The 19033-nt window shown below is 39.2% G+C and overlaps 1 protein-coding gene across 1 annotated transcript in view; it reads left to right on the forward strand.

The window, feature by feature from the left end:
- EYS (eyes shut homolog) overlaps window positions 1-19033 on the forward strand; it is a 1023158-nt gene that overhangs the window by 677281 nt on the left and 326844 nt on the right. The window contains 2 exon segments of the mRNA XM_068405393.1: window positions 575-765; window positions 2490-2581. Coding sequence (XP_068261494.1) covers window positions 575-765; window positions 2490-2581 — 283 coding nt within the window.

The raw sequence follows: 19033 nt of genomic DNA on the forward strand, positions 1-19033 counted from the left end.
GGTTAAGAGGGGTCTAGATGAATCAAAGAGACAAGCTAGATGTAGTCAGAAGGGAAATTTTCTGGTTTCACCCTAGCATCATCCCATTGTTTGTTTTAGACAGAAATAGTTGACACGTTTGGTTAAGATGGGAATTTCATAATTAGGTTGTGGAATATCTTCCTTCTTTCCATACTGTGTGATTTCTGCAAAGACTTCAAACACATTCATTCTTTCATCAAAAACTATGGGAATGCCTAACTTTGAAAAAACTATCCATGACTTACGGGGGGCCAAAGCTGCTACATATGTTCCAAGTGCTATCATCTTCATAGCCTTTTCTTTCAGGCATTGTTCCTAATTGTCTGCTTAATATAGTTTGATCTAAACCTTTATGTCTCGTTTTATAAATTCTCAGCATTAGTCTTCGATAGAAGAAAAATAACATCAATTTTCAGATTCATGTCTGTCTCCTTGACAGATGTAAAAGAGTATCTTATATCTTTGCTACCATTAGTAGAAGAAGAAAGCAGTGGGTGAAGAAGAAAAATGTCGTTGTATCCTTAGATAATATCTCTCAAAATTCTATTTACAGATCTTAGTTATGCTCACTATTACGGTGATTCTTACCTGCAATTTCAAGGCTTGCCTTTGAACATGCAAAACTTCATCCACTTGGAATTTAAGACCAATAATGCTCATGGACTCCTCCTGTATATTGAACAGAGCCCAGAAACAATAGGACATTTTTTAATTCAGCTTTTCATCAAACATGGCACCTTACAGGTAAGGCATGAAAATCTCCCACTGAAGGAGAAGTAAGTAAAAGTTGGGATCTGTAAAAGTTTTTTTCTGTTTCCTACTGTAGAAGATAGTAGATAGAGCTACAGGGAGTCTTGAGATTCTTTAGTATTTTAAGGAAAATAGTTGTCAAACTTGCTATCTGTTAGGGCAAATTCATGACTAATATGATTAATATGTCTCACAAGAGGTGGTGCTTGAGAAAAATTGAATAGTGGTTATAACTGGAATGTCTCATAAAAAGTACACATTAAAAGACAAAAATAATGTAGATCTTGTCTTTACAACTCATATGAATTAAGGTATTCTATTTTATATATGAAGCCTAAACCTACTGAACCTCCTCATGGGCAAGGTCATTGAAATTGTTATAAGGGAGGCTGTGGAATTGAGTTGTCATAGGAAAATTTACTGTGTGAGGGAATAGATTGTGTCTTGTTACCATGTGGTTTACTTGATCTATCACGTTAATTCACAATTCCATAGGATCACAAAAAAACATTTGCTTGGCTTTTGTGGACAAGCTAAATAGAAATACATTTGTTTATAAACATTAAGGAATAAAGTATGTATCCCAGTATATCTTTACCTTTGGCAAATTATTCCTTCTTTTCTGAGGAAGAGATAAAGCTTGAGCTTTATGAAGAGAAGGGCAGATACTAAAGATGCTATAAAAAGATATTAAAATAGAAGTTGTTACTTTTCTCATAATGGATCTTCCATTTTCCTGTTAAAAATTTCCAAAAGTTTGGCTGTAATTACATTCTTCTGCAAGGACTGTGAAATGACTGTTAGGAATAGCACATTTGAGTTATATTTGCCTTCATGCTTAAAGAGTATGATCATACTAAAAAGATATATAAATTGAAGATAAAGAGTAAAAGAATAAAATAACCTTTTACTTTATTTCGTTATATTGTGATTTACTGTGGTTTATTATATTATGACTATCCAGAACAAATTATATTAATCAGGGGCAAGAAGTTATCCAAGGTGTAGAAAAAGTTGACAGCTTTAAGTCCATCTTACTTGTATTCCTGGTAAAGTAATGATGCAAAAAAATATTTTTCTAACATATCATAAGCACCATAAAATATGAAAGTACTTTAATTGACAAAAATCTATTCAGAGATCCCAGTGTGCCATGTTAAAACTAATTGAATTCACTTAATCATTCACAAAGCCGGTCAATTAAATGTAGATTTAAAGCCCAAAGAACAAATGGTTCTAAGCTCACAATCAAGCTACAATTACAAGTAGACAAACCATGAAATCAAGTGCTTGTTCACATTAGTATAGGAAATTAAATGGTGTTCCAAAATGTTCAAGCTTGCATGCTACATTACATGTTTGCAAGTGTAAGGAGGCCATAAAATGGTAAGTAAAATTCACCCGTGGCCAATGTTAATTTCAGCTGGGTTGCAGATGGTCAACTTCTTTGCAAATCAGGCCCATAATATCTGATTGTACAATATACAAAGATTAAAGCATTTTCATGCAGGCTGGGAAACATATATATTTGCTTGTATATTTCTGGTACAACAGATTCCCTGATCCAGATCTTTAACAAAAAATTAGTTTTCCTTGAAACACATGACATCCTTCAGGGTTTTATGAAATCTTTTGTTATTTTTAATTTCAAGTTTCTCATCCCATAACTGTTTAATTATTAGAAATTATGTAATAAAATAATTTTTCCCACTCTGTAGTACCAGTTTATATGTGGTAAAGCAGCAGAAGTCAAAAACATCACTACTACTGCTAGAGTGGATGATGGAAACAGGTATAAAGTGCAAATTAGGTAAGTTTTGAATTTTACTGTTGTCTGTGTTTATAATTGTCTCAAAGATCATCTAGGTTGGGTAGTTAGTAAATTCCAATGATATTAAATCTCATTAGCTATGAGAGATACCTGAATGTGTGCAGTAAAATCATGTTATGGCAGTGTGGAATACAACACATCCTTGGAAGGAGTGTTTAAAACTATAGTACAGCTGGACAGTGCTCATCATGTCACTGAAGTGCTTAATGGAAATAAATTTATTCTCATTGAAATCACATACCATAGCAAACAATCATTCAGATAGGGAGGCTACTGTGCAGTAGGTCCAAGCTACTTAGTCCAGGAAAAAGTGGAATTTCTGACAATGAAAGTGTGACTAATAGAAAAATCTTGGAAAATAGATAGATAAACAAAAGCAGTACCATGACTTTTGTTGCTGTTACTGCAACTCGTAATAGGATATAGTACTCCTCTAAAATAACAATGCAACTGAAGAAGGATAAAATGAAAGCAAGATGAGGTAGGTAGTAGTTTTTACACATTTTTTTATTTCTAGATTGTGTTTGTTTTCTTTCATGGCAATGTAACGGGAAAGACAAATGTATGTTTTTGAATAACATAAATACTCAACATTGTAAGAATCCACAAGAAGGCTGACCAAAGCAATCACTTTTGGATATCCTACAAGAAATCAAAGCGGAAAAAGCACCTGGTGGTGTCTGGAAATAGATGTGCAGAAAACCAAAGTGCAGCAGGCCTTGTAATCAACCTCATTGGTGACTCCCTTTGCTTGATTTTGAGAGAAGGACATTTGTGCTTCCAAAAAAAAAAAAAAGAAAAAAAAAGGCAGGAAAAAAGTGCAAATGTACATAGATGTATCTAATGACCAAATGTCTGTGCTGTTAGAATCCACAACTTTTTAATAAGTTGGAAGAGAAAGTTTTGGTTTCATTTTATAGGAACTTTAGGCATGAGTCCTAGTGAGGTCTCTAGGTGCCTTGTTCCTATAAACAGATTAAAATAGGTCTGTGTCCTCTAGTCTCGCAAGAAGGAAGAGAGCTAGCTGTCTGCTTGTCTCTCAGGAGTAAGAGACTCCCTAAAAAGTTTGTGGAGGCGTACAGAAGGAACAAAAGCCTTTTACTGGTATAAGCCTTTTACAGCTATATCTGTCCAAACATAGCTAAATGAAGCACTTTTGCAGGGCAACTACAACTGGACCCTTAGGTTTTATTGGAAGTTGTAGTGGCGATTATATCCATTATATTGTGCCTTACTGCCTCAGATGTGGCAGTGAGTAGTCAGTGCGAAGGAGGACAGTTTGTTGCTGCATTTCAGCTATCACCACTGTCATATTTTTGTCCAGCATGGTAAACCAGGCCCAAGCTCCAGACCACGCGGTAAGACAGTGCAAACTAATGCAAGGAGCAAAAACCATTAATTCACTGCATTTGTGCTTATCACCAAAAAAGGCAATAACATAAAAACAAATCATGCTAATGAAAGCTAAAACCAAGTGTAAGCATCTCTCTGACCAGGAAGGAATAGAAAACATCTCTATGACACTGATAAAAGTAGGATTTTCTAAAATCTTGAATAACATACCCAGTTCTGTTTATTTCTTTGCTCATCACTCCCTCTCAATCTCAAAATAGAGGAAGTAGAATTGGAATTTTCTTTAGAAAGGATATCTAAAGATGATAAAGGCATTAAACAGCTTCTGTATGAATGGCAACTAAATAATCAAGGACTCTGCAAGTCCGTTAAAGACAACTGAGGGGGGATACCAAAGAAGTCTAAAAAATCCCAAGTGACACAGAGAAAGTGGATGAGGACTGGAGACATACAATTTTTAGTGTGTTAGCTAGTTTAATCCATTAGAATTCTATTGTTATTCCTTTGTTGTTTATTAAGATTTAAGATCCTAAAGATAACAAAAGTACGAATGCCTGAATCCTTAAAGAAAAACATCCTTTCCCCTGGTGCCGGAGCATTAAAGCTGCCATGTCATTGTCATTACTCAGGGATGCATTAACTACCGTGATTTGAGTGCACCTATTTTATGCATTTTCCCTTACCTCCATTGAGCAGAAAAGAACTAGAATCTATAAATCAGCGTATGTCAATAGCTGGAGAGAAAAAAAAACACCTCGATTTCTGTTTTCAGTGTTCTTTTTGAGCCTAAAAAAGAAGAAAGAGTTCTCTCCTTTCATTTGCAGAGAACGATAATTATTTCAGGACAGCTCAGATAAGATGTGCCACGCTGATTTTTGCTGTTGAAAGAGAAGGAATGCATAACATTTATGGGATCCAGGCTAATTAGTGAGCAATTATTAATTAATTGCTCACTTTAGTAGACTGGAAATGGTTTGGATGTTGTTTTAAGATTTAAAATCTTAATGGTGCAGATGTCAGAAGGATTTGATTAGAAGTTGCTTCTTATTTTCATGTAGTGAATCTTCCCATGTACTTGAGTTAAGAAGATGTATATGCTGTACAGAAAAGTATAATAACCACTGCTTTACACAGAATCACAGAATCAATCAGGTTGGAAGAGACCTCAGGGATCATCGAGTCCAACCGTTGCCCTTACACCACCCTGTCAACTAGACCATGGCACTAAGTTACATGTTTTTCTTTATTAACAATTAAATATATGTTGTTGACAATTCCATTTGATAGAGTCACTCTTGAAATATGTATGTTACTTTTTTATGAAGTTAACATTTAATTTAATCAACTGTAGTATAATATGGCATAGTAAAACTTAAAATAACTTTGGTGAAAAATTGCCACAGCTTATTCAGCACTGTATAGAGCTTTGCAAACATTGTTTAATCTTCACAGAACTGATTTGCAGTGAGATAAGTAAATTAAGGTTTGAATAATGGTATCTGGGAAGTTGGCGAATTCAGGATGGGAACGTAGGAGATACTGAATACTATAACATAGTGGATATGCACAGTGTGGGATTTTCTTTGTTCTGCAATGTTAAGTATTATGAACAGACATCATGGGTAATAAAAAAAAATATAGTTTTGTACTAGTTTGTTGAAAGAAACTGCTCATTCTCATTACTATTCCTAATGGTTTGGGACTCTTTTGATGTGGCCCTGTGATGGAAAGATTTTTGTCTTTCAAATTCACTAAAAGCAGTGCATTTCAGCTACTGAAGAGAAGCCATCTGTAAAGAATATACTGCCTCTACAATATCATATTAAATGAAAGAAATAGACTTAAAACTAGCAAGTTTTGTGTAATACAAGTTGAAATACAGTGAAAATTAGATAGTGATAGTGTCTTCTTTTTCTGCTTACAGGGGAATATTTTACTGCTTCCTTTATCTCACAGAAATCATTCCTGGTGTGAATAAAAGAAATGTCACACCTCTTAATGTTTGCAAATAAACATGCGTATTACTGTCAGAGATTGTACTATATCCAGTTCTTGCAGTTCACCAGAATATTCAAGGTGAAAGTAAAACAGCAGCATTGCTGAAATACATTTTTCATTATAATGGAATATTGTAGCTACAACAATTGTAACAATTTAATAAAATTGGATACAATGAAAGGATTGGATTTACATCGAGATGTTGGATAGCTTGATAATTTTGAATAGGATATAACTTTTTGCATCAGATTAGTCTTTACTTATGACATTGGCCATAAATAAAACCAACACATTGCCAAGGTTTGCCTTAGAGCAGTGCCTGAGAGTTGTTTTATATGTAAGCTAGTACTGTTGTTTACTAAGTTTAGCTATTAATGAAAGTCATTGCAGCTGTTTCACTCAAGTATCTGATTGTGTGATTTTGGTTTTCTTAAAAATGTTACCAGGGAAGTGAAAGAGCTAGAGTGAAAACCAGATATAGGCAATATCCCACAGGGATTAGATTTCTGCATGTTATTATGAAGGGAAGGAAATGTTAAAGAGACTCAAGCATTGGGAATTTTACCTGTTTGGTTTTGTTGTGAAGATACAGTTACCTTACTGGCAATGCAGGACATGCTCTACCACAATCTTCTTATTGCAGCCCTTATAAAACTGCCTTCATTAACTGCTTTAAGATTCCTCTTCTTCAATCTTCATGATCAAAACAAGTTGATAAAGTAACATGTATTGCAGAAACTGGCCAAACTGCAGCAGCAGTATTAGAAATTTGTCCTTTGCTTGGTCCGCTATGCTCCATTTCAACAATTATTTCAGTACTGATGAAAATAGTGTCTTCATTTCCTTGATTAAATAAAAAACATTATTTATTTTACTTTTAGTCTCAGATTACAATTGTCAGTTGCTTTAGCAAATCTATCAGCTGATAAATTGATTATGCAGTAGATGTCAGCAATATAACTTCTTTCTTTAAAATAAGTCTATCCACTTTGAACATTTTTAATTGACTATGACTATTAAGATTAGAAAACTGGTGTAGCTGCTCCATCAGTTTACTTTTTTAAAGAGTGCATTATTCTTCTCCTTTAACTCGTAATGTTTGTAATTTGAGGTTTGCACTAGTGTCACGGTTTAAAGCTGGGCCAGCTATTAACCAGGTGGCAGATGCTCTCTGTTAACCCTCTCCCCCCCCCCAAGGGAAAGGGAAAGGGAAAAGGGAGAGAGACTTATGGGTTGGAAAGTTAAAACAGTTTTAATAAACTATAATAATGAAAAAGAGTATAATAACAATAATAATAGAAATAATCAAATATATACAAATATATACAAAGCCAAGACTGAGAGCTTGGAAATCCTCCTCAGGCAGAGTTGCTCCCCCCAGTACAGGCAGAGGAGAAAAGGCAGTACCTCCCCCCAGCACAGGCAGAGGAGAAAATGCAATAGCTCCCCCCAGCACGGGCAGAGGGCAAAATGCAATAGCTCTCCCTGCCATCACACCTGCAGGCTTTTAACTGGAAAATTGGCAAAGCTGGTACCAATCAGTGGGAGACAGGAGGGCCCCTCCCTCCTGGGCCCCACCTCCAGGAGGCAGTGGGTTAGTGATAAATAGGAAAGTGACAATGACGTGTGTGGGATGGAATACCTCGTTGGTCAATCTTGGGTCACCTGCACTGTCTGCTCCCCCCTGCAGCTGCGACCCCCCTTTGGCTCTTCACTCGTAAGCAGTGAGGAATTTAGCAGTGACCTTGGTTTCTCTAAGACTAATTGGCCTGGTTTGGGCCAAACCAGGACATTCCACCCCTTATTCCATACCATTCACGTCATACTCAGATCACCACTACCTTTTCATTTTCAAATATATATACACATATCACTAGTTTATGATTCATCTCTATACAAAAAGTTCATTAAGTTCATTTGGTTCAGGATTGTGGGTTTCCATCTGGCTAGCAGTCTCTCAGCAGTCTCTCTGGCTAGCAGTCTCTCTTTCGTCATGGTTCGTGCCCACGGGTTGCAGGTTAAAGATGTCAGACTCGAGGAGGTTACTGGACGCCACTTGATGAAGCTAGCTCCGGTCTCATCACCATTGTCTTAACCTGAAAGACACTTATGCAGCAACAACATACAGTTCAGACTTAAGTAGTCTCACCCAGAATCAGATCACCTTCAGGGACACATCGGACTTCACATCTTGCAACATCACCCACCAAGTACATCCAGGTCCCTGAGCAAAAGCAATCCCACGAATGGGTTTACCTTTGCCCATTACAGGAACAATCCAGACAGTTTTTCCCAATAGATTCCTTTCATGCACCACAGGGACTTTATCTCCTTCTACTGTATGTAAAAGGTCTGACTGAGCAGGGCCAGCTCGATTGATAGATCCCCTGGTGTTAACTAACCAGGTAGCTTGTGCCAGATGTTTATCCCAGTTTTTAAAGGTTCCGCCCCCCATTGCTTTCAGGGTAGTTTTTAACAGCCCATTATACCGTTCAATTTTCCCAGAGGCTGGTGCATGATAGGGGATGTGATATACCCATTCGATGCCATGCTCTTTGGCCCAGTTGTCTATGAGACTGTTTTTGAAATGAGTCCCATTGTCCGACTCAATTCTCTCTGGCGTGCCGTGTCGCCACAAGATTTGCTTTTCGAGGCCCAGAATAGTGTTCCGGGCAGTGGCATGGGGCACAGAGTATGTTTCCAACCATCCGGTGGTCGCCTCCACCATGGTAAGCACATAGCGTTTACCCTGGCGGGTTTGAGGGAGTGTGATATAGTCAATTTGCCAGGCCTCCCCATATTTATATTTCAACCACCGCCCTCCATACCACAAAGGTTTTAACCGTTTGGCTTGCTTAATTGCGGCGCATGTTTCACAATCATGGATAACCTGTGCAATAGAGTCCATGGTTAAGTCCACCCCTCGGTCACGAGCCCATCTGTATGTTGCATCTCTTCCTTGATGACCTGAAGTGTCATGAGCCCACCGAGCTAAAAATAGTTCACCTTTGTGTTCCCAGTCCAAATCTATTTGGAACACTTTAGCAGCTTGATCCGCTTGTTGGTTGTTTCGATGTTCCTCAGTTGCCCGACTTTTAGGTACGTGAGCATCTACATGACGTGCCTTCACGACTAGTTTCTCTAGCCAAGCAGCAATATCTTGCCACAATTTAGCAGCCCAAATAGGTTTCCCTTTGCGCTGCCAGTTGCTTTGCTTCCACTGCTTTAACCACCCCCACAAGGCATTTGCTACCATCCATGAGTCAGTATAAAGATACAGCCTTGGCCACTTTTCTCGTTCAGCAATGTCTAAAGCCAGCTGGATGGCTTTTACTTCTGCAAATTGACTTGATTCACCTTGTCCTTCTGTGGCTTCTGTGACTCGTCGTATAGGACTCCATACAGCAGCTTTCCACTTCTGATGCTTTCCTACAAGACGGCAGGATCCATCGGTGAACAGGGCATACTGCTTCTCATCCTCTGGTAATTCATTATATGGTGGAGCTTCTTCAGCGCGTGTCACCTCCTTTTCTGGTGGCATTCCGAAGTCTTTGCCTTCTGGCCAGTCCATGATTACTTCTAAGATTCCTGGGCGATTAGGGTTTCCTATTCGAGCCCTCTGTGTAATTAATGCAATCCATTTACTCCACGTCGCATCAGTTGCATGATGGGTAGTGGGAACCTTACCCTTGAACATCCAGCCTAGTACCGGTAATCGAGGTGCTAGGAGAAGTTGTGCTTCAGTACCAATTACCTCTGAAGCAGCTCTAACTCCTTCATACACTGCCAGTATCTCTTTTTCAGTTGGGGTGTAATTGGCCTCGGAACCCTTGTATCCTCGACTCCAAAATCCTAGGGGTCGACCTCGAGTCTCCCCTGGTACTTTCTGCCAGAGGCTCCAGGTAGGGCCATTGTCCCCAGCTGCAGTGTAGAGCACATTTTTAACATCTTGTCCCGTACGGACTGGTCCAAGGGCTACTGCATGCACAATCTCTTGTTTAATCTGTTCAAAAGCCTGTTGTTGTTCAGGGCCCCACTGAAAATCATTCTTCTTTCTGGTCACTTGATAAAGAGGGCGTACAATCTGGCTGTAATCTGGAATATGCATTCTCCAGAAACCCACAACGCCTAAGAAGGCTTGTGTTTCCTTTTTGTTAGTTGGTGGGGACATGGCTGTTATTTTGTTGATCACCTCTATCGGGATCTGGCGACGCCCATCTTGCCATTTAATCCCTAAAAACTGGATCTCCCGGGCAGGTCCCTTGACCTTGCCTCTTTTTATGGCAAAACCAGCTTTCAGAAGAATTTGGATGATTTTCTCCCCTTTGTCAAAAACTTCTGCTGCTGTATCACCCCACACAATGATGTCATCAATGTATTGCAAATGTTCTGGAGCTCCACCCTTTTCTAGTGCAGTCTGGATCAGTCCATGGCAAATAGTAGGACTGTGTTTCCACCCCTGGGGCAGTCGATTCCATGTGTACTGGATACCTCTCCAGGTAAAAGCAAACTGTGGCCTGCACTTTGGTGCCAAAGGAATAGAGAAAAATGCATTAGCAATGTCTATGGTGGCGTACCACTTGGCTGCCTTTGACTCCAGTTCGTATTGAAGTTCTAGCATGTCTGGCACAGCAGCACTCAGCGGTGGCATAACTTCATTTAGGCCACGATAGTCCACAGTTAATCTCCATTCTCCATCAGACTTTCGCACTGGCCATATAAGACTATTAAAAGGTGAGCGAGTCTTACTAATCACTCCTTGATTTTCTAATTGTCTAATCAGTTTATGAATGGGGATCAGGGAGTCTCGATTGGTGCGATATTGTCGTCGGTGCACCGTGGCAGTAGCAATTGGCACCTGTTGTTCTTCAACCTTCAGCAACCCCACAAAAGAAGGATCTTCTGAGAGGCCAGGCAAGGTAAACAGCTGTTTAATGTCCTCAGTCTCTACAGCTGCTATACCAAAGGCCCATCTATACCCTTTTGGGTCCTTGAAATACCCTCTCTTGAGGTAGTCTATGCCAAGGATGCACGGAGCATCTGGGCCAGTCACAATGGGGTGCTTTTTCCATTCATTTTTAGTTAGGCTCACTTCGGCCTCCAATACAGATAACACTTGAGATCCTCCTGTTACTCCTGAAATACTGATAGATTCTGCCCCTTTATGATCCGATGGCATTAGGGTGCACTGTGCACCAGTGTCTACCAGGGCTCGATACCTTTGTGGTTTTGATGTGCCAGGCCATCGAATCCACACAGTCCAATAAACTCGGTTGTCCCTCTCCTCCACCTGGCTGGAGGCAGGGCCCCCCTAATTAAGAAATGGATTCGTGCTGCTCACAGGGACTGGACCTTCATTTCTCCTATTCATACTTGGGAAAAAGGAATTTGAGGCCCATCTACCCTGGCTGCGGTCCTGCTCACTGGTAACTGGAGCAGCCATCCTTCTAGAAAAATTCTCTCTGGTATTTCTTTTAGCTTGCAACTCACGTACTCGTGCCTGTAGGGTACTGGTAGGTTGTCCATGCCATCTGCTCATGTCCTCCCCATAACCACGCAGGGCAAACCACAGGATACCTCGTGATGTGTTCCGTTTCCTTTGAGCTGGTCCTGTAGGAGAACGTTTTCTCTTAACAGCTGCAACGCGCGCCTGCGTAGGTAGAGAGTCAAGTTTATTCTCGATCATGGACAGTTTGTCTGACAGTTGTTTAAATGAGTCCTTGTTCTCCTTAGTCAGTTTTTCCACAGCCGAGATGCGTGCCTGCAGTGGGGAAGAAATACTATCTTCATACTGTCGCATACAGTTAGCCATTTCGCCCACAGTAGAACGTGCCATATCATCTTCTCCCCATACTAATATTGACAATGTATGGGTATATGTCGGTGGAGCATTCTTCACAACCTTCCGGAACATGGATCGGTTGCATTCCACTTCATCAGGATCTACAATGTCCCGTGGGTGTCTATAAATGATCTCTTGCACAGCCAGTTCTCTAAGGTAGTTAATACCTTTTTCTATAGTGGTCCATTTGCTCAGGTGACTCATAACATCATCTTTATAGGGATACCTGCTCTTTACAGCTGACAAGAGTCGCCTCCAGAGACTGATAGTGTTTGACTTTCTTGCGAGCGCCTTATCAATACCACCATCTCTGGACAGGGATCCCAACTGTCTGGCTTCTCTGCCGTCTAATTGCATGCTATCCGCCCCATTATCCCAGCATCGGAGCAGCCAGGTAATAATAGGTTCACTGTCATAACGGCTGAAGTCTTTCCTTATATTTCTCAGGTCCTTCAGGGATAAAGAGTGGTAGGTTATCTCTACGTCCGAGTCCTCCTCTTGTGATAGTTCTGCTTTAGAAGGACCTTTCTTCTGTGATGGGTCTGCTTTAAAAGGACGATTGAGGAAACCCCCATCTGTGTCAGGCCCTAACTCTGCCTGAGAAGGGCCCTCACCTGGGTCATATGATGGCTCTGCCTTAGAAGGCTCTGAGTCATCATCCTTCACTTCACGAGCTGATTTCTTTTGGTATTTCTTCCTGGTTACAGGAGCAATTGGTACAGATTTGATAGATGCTGGGGTCTGAGTAGATGCAGTGGCTGTCTTGGGAGTGCTGAGAGTCTGAGTAGCTGCAGTGGCCATCTTGGGGGGTGTAGCAGCTGTGGTACAGGCTGCCGAGGCTTCAGTGGGTTTAGTGGCTGTAGCGGCAGTACACACTGTAGGATCTGAGGTGGCTGCATAACACCTACAACTGTCCCTGCACCGATATTTAATCTTATCCCACATCAGAAACACATTCAGGACAACCAAAAATAAAAACATGCCACCTAGACAGCACCATCCTAATTTCGCAAAATCTGGTGGAATCAGCTTGGCAGAAAAGGAGAAGGTACTATTTCCCGAAGTAAAACTGGAAGTGTAATCATTAACAGAATCAGCTAAAGGACGCCTGGAGCGTGCAGATGAAGTCGCTGCTACTGATTCGCGATTAAAGCTGCCCATCATTGTGTCATAGAGATAAGAGATCGGAATATTAACTGCCCAGTTTATCACAGCATAAATCAGTATCAAACCCCATACCAAAACAATACATTTCGACCAGCGCCCACTGCTAAACTGCATGTAAACATTCATAAGAAGCAAGCAATAACACAGTGCCCACGGCAGGTAAGGCATCATTGCAATACTCAATTGTGAAAGAAACTCCATAAAAAGACAAGATAACACAGCATTCAAAAATGACATCACCATCTTCACTATCTGTTTTAACTTTCCAACTCCTGGTAAATCTCAAAGGAAGAAATCTGATATTCTCTCAGCTGAGCTCTCCGGGTCTCCTCCCACCAGAGCCAGGATTCAACTTATCAGAGCAACCTGTTGGAGCTTCTCTCGAGCCCCACCTTGGGCACCAATAAATCTGTCATGGTTTAAAGCTGGGCCAGCTATTAACCAGGTGGCAGATGCTCTCTGTTAACCCTCTCCCCCCCCCCAAGGGAAAGGGAAAGGGAAAAGGGAGAGAGACTTATGGGTTGGAAAGTTAAAACAGTTTTAATAAACTATAATAATGAAAAAGAGTATAATAACAATAATAATAGAAATAATCAAATATATACAAATATATACAAAGCCAAGACTGAGAGCTTGGAAATCCTCCTCAGGCAGAGTTGCTCCCCCCAGCACGGGCAGAGGAGAAAAGGCAGTACCTCCCCCCAGCACAGGCAGAGGAGAAAATGCAATAGCTCCCCCCAGCACGGGCAGAGGGCAAAATGCAATAGCTCTCCCTGCCATCACACCTGCAGGCTTTTAACTGGAAAATTGGCAAAGCTGGTACCAATCAGTGGGAGACAGGAGGGCCCCTCCCTCCTGGGCCCCACCTCCAGGAGGCAGTGGGTTAGTGATAAATAGGAAAGTGACAATGACGTGTGTGGGATGGAATACCTCGTTGGTCAATCTTGGGTCACCTGCACTGTCTGCTCCCCCCTGCAGCTGCGACCCCCCTTTGGCTCTTCACTCGTAAGCAGTGAGGAATTTAGCAGTGACCTTGGTTTCTCTAAGACTAATTGGCCTGGTTTGGGCCAAACCAGGACAACTAGTTAATTATAGGACTTCTGGTGATTGATTGTCTTGGTTTTAAGATGTAGATGATTTTTATTTCCTCTAGTCAGAAAAACATCTTTCTAATCATGCCATGGTGCAACATATGCTTACTCTGGAGCTTGTATATTACTTGTTTTTGATAGCTTTTTATGAAGGCCTGAGATAATCCATATGGTGCAAAATATGCTGTATTTATTATCCTTTAGAATGTGCTACAGAGCTCGTATTTTCCCTAGGGCTTTCAGGGAGGTAGGATAAGCAGATCATAGATAAAGTGGTTAGAAAAAAGTGCAGAAGCTTCTCTGTTTTTCTTTTTATTTCACTTTTATTGTAAATTCCTATTTTTATTTTATCACAAAGGTGCTGAACATTGGCCTTGATTTTTAACATAACAGCATATAGGTGAAGAGGTCATCCATCTGTTGTTTCATGTACTGTGTAAATGCCATATACTCTACTTAATAAAAACATGATTAATGGGCCATCTCCTCAAAAAACAGTGTAAGCCACAGATATTAATAGCAATGGCTGCTGCTTAATTAGAGTAGAAGTGTATTCAATATTTATATAATGGCATAAGAAGTGTACTCTTGGTATAAGATAGCTTTATGGTCTTTTCATTTTCTGGGCCTCTCCCAAGGAAGCTATCAATGGACTTGCATCAGCTGCAAGACATTTGTTGAAGTACTCGGACATACCCAGGGTTAAGCTTGATTTATATTTATTACCAATACAAATGATTTAGGAAGTTGTTGGACCTCTAAACTGACCACTGATAGGGTCCTCACAAACATACTTGCCTAGCTATGGCTGTGCTGGTCTTTTATCCAGTCCCTCCTAAAGTGCCTAGTGCAAAACTAGAAGTGTATGAAGTACAACACAAGTGTTGACTTATCTCATACTTTCTAATTTTTGTATAGTCTGAAACTTTTCCCAGCTCAATAGTCTTACTTGGAAAAAGTCTAGTTTATTATATTTAGTCCAAATTATTTATGATTTATTAACACTGGTAAGAAAATTACATTTCTAGTTTCCTAAATTCCACTGTATCTTGATTCCTAATTAGGTTATATCTGGTACTTACTGTCCAGTATCCACTGCAGAGAGGCTAAGTCAATGAAAACAAACTGATCTGAGCATATAGTTTAGAAGTAGAGGCATTTTTATTTAAAATGGAACAAAAAATTTGAAAACTTTTGAAATAATTATATTAATGTCAAGACCTGGATTTGTAAGGTGGAAAATAGGAATGAGTTGATCATAAAGTATCAAGAAAATCAGGATTCTTGTTTTGTTTTGTTTTGGGTTTTTTGGACATAGAGATAAAGAAATTTAACCTAAAATGCTTACGGTGACTATCACACAGATAAACAGGAAGAAGCGAAGAATATCCCCCCAAAAGGGTATTCTGGAATACATCTGAAAGGAAAAAGATACTGACTTTGCAACAATAAAGAGTGGTTATTGGCACAAGTAGCTCAAAAAGTGGAAAACTAAATTTTCGTGCTGAATATTTCTGTTACACAGTGACACTGTTACTGCCCACTAGCAGAGCATGACAGTGCCACAGAAACAGCAACGCTGGATTGAAGCAAGAGAATCAAAGGAGATTCTGATTTATGAATGGTGAGATTAAAACCAAATATGAATCAAAAACCACTAAATGGAGGAAAAGTTTAGAAACCTTGCTAGTCAGAATATATCTTTATGTGTTTTCCAGTGCATTCTACTAACCTGCACAGTACATTTAAAGAGAATTAATTTGATTTTGATCCTTTCACAGATCAGTAGAAGGGGAGCTGGGCTAATAACATTCCCTCCTGTGACTAATTTTAATTCATTACTTCATCTCATAGATACTTGATAATTTAAATGTAGCTTAATGTATCTTTCTATTTGGACGTCAAGTGTTCAAAATAAATGGTGATGCTTCATAAGAATAAATGTTCAATCAATAATTATTTTCAGATTATACTATTTTTTTCCCAAAAAACTAATCCTGCCTTTTTAATAACTTAGGGCACTATGGAAATAATGACTTTGTAGATGCTAGAGAGGAATAGCAATGTAAATACAAATACAACATCTCATTGAAAATCATCAGAACAGTTAAACGATAATAAACTTAGATAAGCAAATTGGTCTATACATAGGTTGAATACTGGGAATGCATTGATGATACCTGGTGCTGAAGAAATATTAAAGAAAGTGATAGGCAAACAATGAAATTATACTTATCTAGTTTGCTTTGTGAATAAGCATGGAATTCTGTGGCTGAAGATAATTTTTGTGTACAAATACCAGAAATTAGTTTCATGTACAGTGTATCAATGCATTTATCTTCTGTCAGTCTTAGGTGTTTTCAATGTACCAGTTAGCTTAAATTATATTCTTTTTCTGAAAAGAGAAGATCTCAAACTTCAGTAGTAGAACTACTTTACCAAAACTATTATCTATTCTTTGAGGTGTCATTATTGTGGAAAAACAAAACTATATTTTTATTTCTAGATTTGCAAACTGTTCATTTTTCCCTTACTTATAATTGCCTTTCTTTCTCTGTCTCTCTCTTACTGACTGCTGCATATCACTAAATTCCGTATCTTTTTGAGATGCTGTCTCAACAATTTATGTATTTGCCAGAGGCTTTTCCTCAGGACTTGTCCTTAGCTGGTTCTCTGTTTCAGCATATTTAAATCCTATTATTAATATCCTATATTAAGTTCTATCCCATGTGATCTGTACAGTAACTCTTAACTCCATTCTTCACATTATTAATTTCTCAGACTGTTCATCATTTTATTCTCAGAATAGCCCAAAATGATAATTTTTAAAACAAAGTAGTTACAACACTGACTGACATCTTTTATACATTTGAAATAATTTTTCCTTATAAAAAGTAATAGAACATAACAATATCCTACTTCTGAATGTTTTTTGTTATTTGGAAAGCAGACCTAATACGTATAATACACACAATCCAGTAGTTTCTTTTATACACTTAAATGTGCTGAGCCCTTTGACTTCCTAAACAAAGTGATTTTAAGTTCTCATATTTTCACGTGATGTCAATGTATTTTATACAATATATGGGTATTAATTAAGAGTAAATACACCAGATATCACAAAGGGAGATTAGGGAACAAACAGTGTAGGATTTAGGGAATATTTTATACAACTTCTTTTCCCCTCTATGGATGAGCATGTTACATCGTTTGAACACTACAGAATAAGATACCATAGGCTACCATTTTTATCTAAGACAAAATTTCTAAGATTTCTTGGTTTTAGAGTTTCAGCCCAGAAGGGACCACTCATTTGACCACCAAGGGACCACTAGGTTTACCCCTCTGTGGCATAAATGATCACTATTTTGTTCAGAAAGCCACAGACTTCAAACCCTTCCATTTCTTAAATATTTTCCTAAGATACATTCTACTGTGGTCACCTCTTCCTCTGCCCAGACTATTGGTGAGGAATTTGTATATCCAAGTGATTCTGTCTGGCAAACCCCGTCCAGTACATCAGTGAAAAGCTGAAAATAAAAGCTAGGTAAAGATTCCTTTCCGACCCTGCTAACCCTATGTCTCAGATACGTGACCCTGACTATATGAATAAGCAGTGGCAGGCATCCGAGAGGTGTAATTCACTCTCATCTCAAAGATGTTTTTACCTGCTAGATATCCTTTCACCACAAAACTCAAGCTCTGCTATTTAAGAGATGTCCCAGAGAATGGAGAAACAAAAATAATTAGCCAGTTCTGTACTGGGAGAAAAATGCTGTTAGGCACTTGCACATCGCATCCAGAAGCCTGAAGGCATAAGTTCTATGAAAATCATTGTACTGAGGCAAATATGAGGCAGCATGAGTATTTGAAAGATGATGCAAGCCATCCTTTTCTCACTGAAGAAAGAGGGATATCCAGAGAGCAGGACAAGCAGTATAGCTGTCGTGTTTATTCAGACAGAGCTGTATGAATACTGTACACTGTAACTCCTACTTAGTAAGAAGGAAGTTGTCTTTCTACTTTATCCCCCATGATTCCCTTTCAGTCAGAGTCATCTGGAGGCAGGGAGATTGCTCCTTTTCTGAAAGCAAATAAGCTTTGTCTCCCTGAAGGACAGGATGGAGTTTGCAGAGAGTCTGCAGCAACAGCGCAGGCTGGGAAAATCCTGAAAAAGAAAGCAGAGTCTGCCTGCTGTAGGAAGCAAGCGCTGAGGTGAGCCTTGTAAGATCATGGAAGGAAGATTTTGTTTGCGACCAACAGTATATAGTAAAGAATTTATTCAAGTTAGAGGATAAATTTGCTTTCAAGCCTTTTATTTAATCTATCACACTTATTTCTACATTTTCTTTATTTAAAAAGTTACCTTTTAAAAACTGGGTATCTTATGCTCTAAACAAAGTCTATCATTAAAAAGGGGGCTCCTTTTATGCCTTTTTGGAGAAGTCTCTTCAACAAAAGGGGGACAATTCAGAGGCCCTTTAAAGGGAGACTTTTGGCCTCAGGTAGACTTGGGTTTTTTTCCATGTTCAAGCTTCTTTGTTCTCCCTCTCTTCTTTTTTTTTTATCTGTCTCCTGGCTCAGGTGGCCAGAGGTCATGTAGAGAACTGATCCAGTTAAAAATATATTTTTCAGCTGAATGATTTCCTTAATGGAGGAGAAACATATGAATGCCCATGGAATAAAGGCTGGAACTTACCCTTTTGCCTAACTTGCCAGTCAAACCACACCTATAGATGTGTAAAAAGTGCCAGTGAGATGATCCAGGCTCCACCATATCTACTGTACATATTAACAGTCCTCCATTCACTTTCAGAAATTCTCTAAAATGGTAGCTTAAAGCTTATCTTTTTAAAATGAGCAATTTACCTTTCTTTCAGAACCAATCTTTTTTTCAGAAAAAGATTCATGCTGTTATAATGCTGATGTTGCATGAGCATACTCATTTCGAGCATTATGTAGTAAAGATCTCAGTTCTGC

The sequence above is a fragment of the Nyctibius grandis genome, chromosome 1, assembly GCF_013368605.1.
Source record: "Nyctibius grandis isolate bNycGra1 chromosome 1, bNycGra1.pri, whole genome shotgun sequence".
NCBI classification, from domain to species: Eukaryota; Metazoa; Chordata; class Aves; order Nyctibiiformes; family Nyctibiidae; genus Nyctibius; species Nyctibius grandis.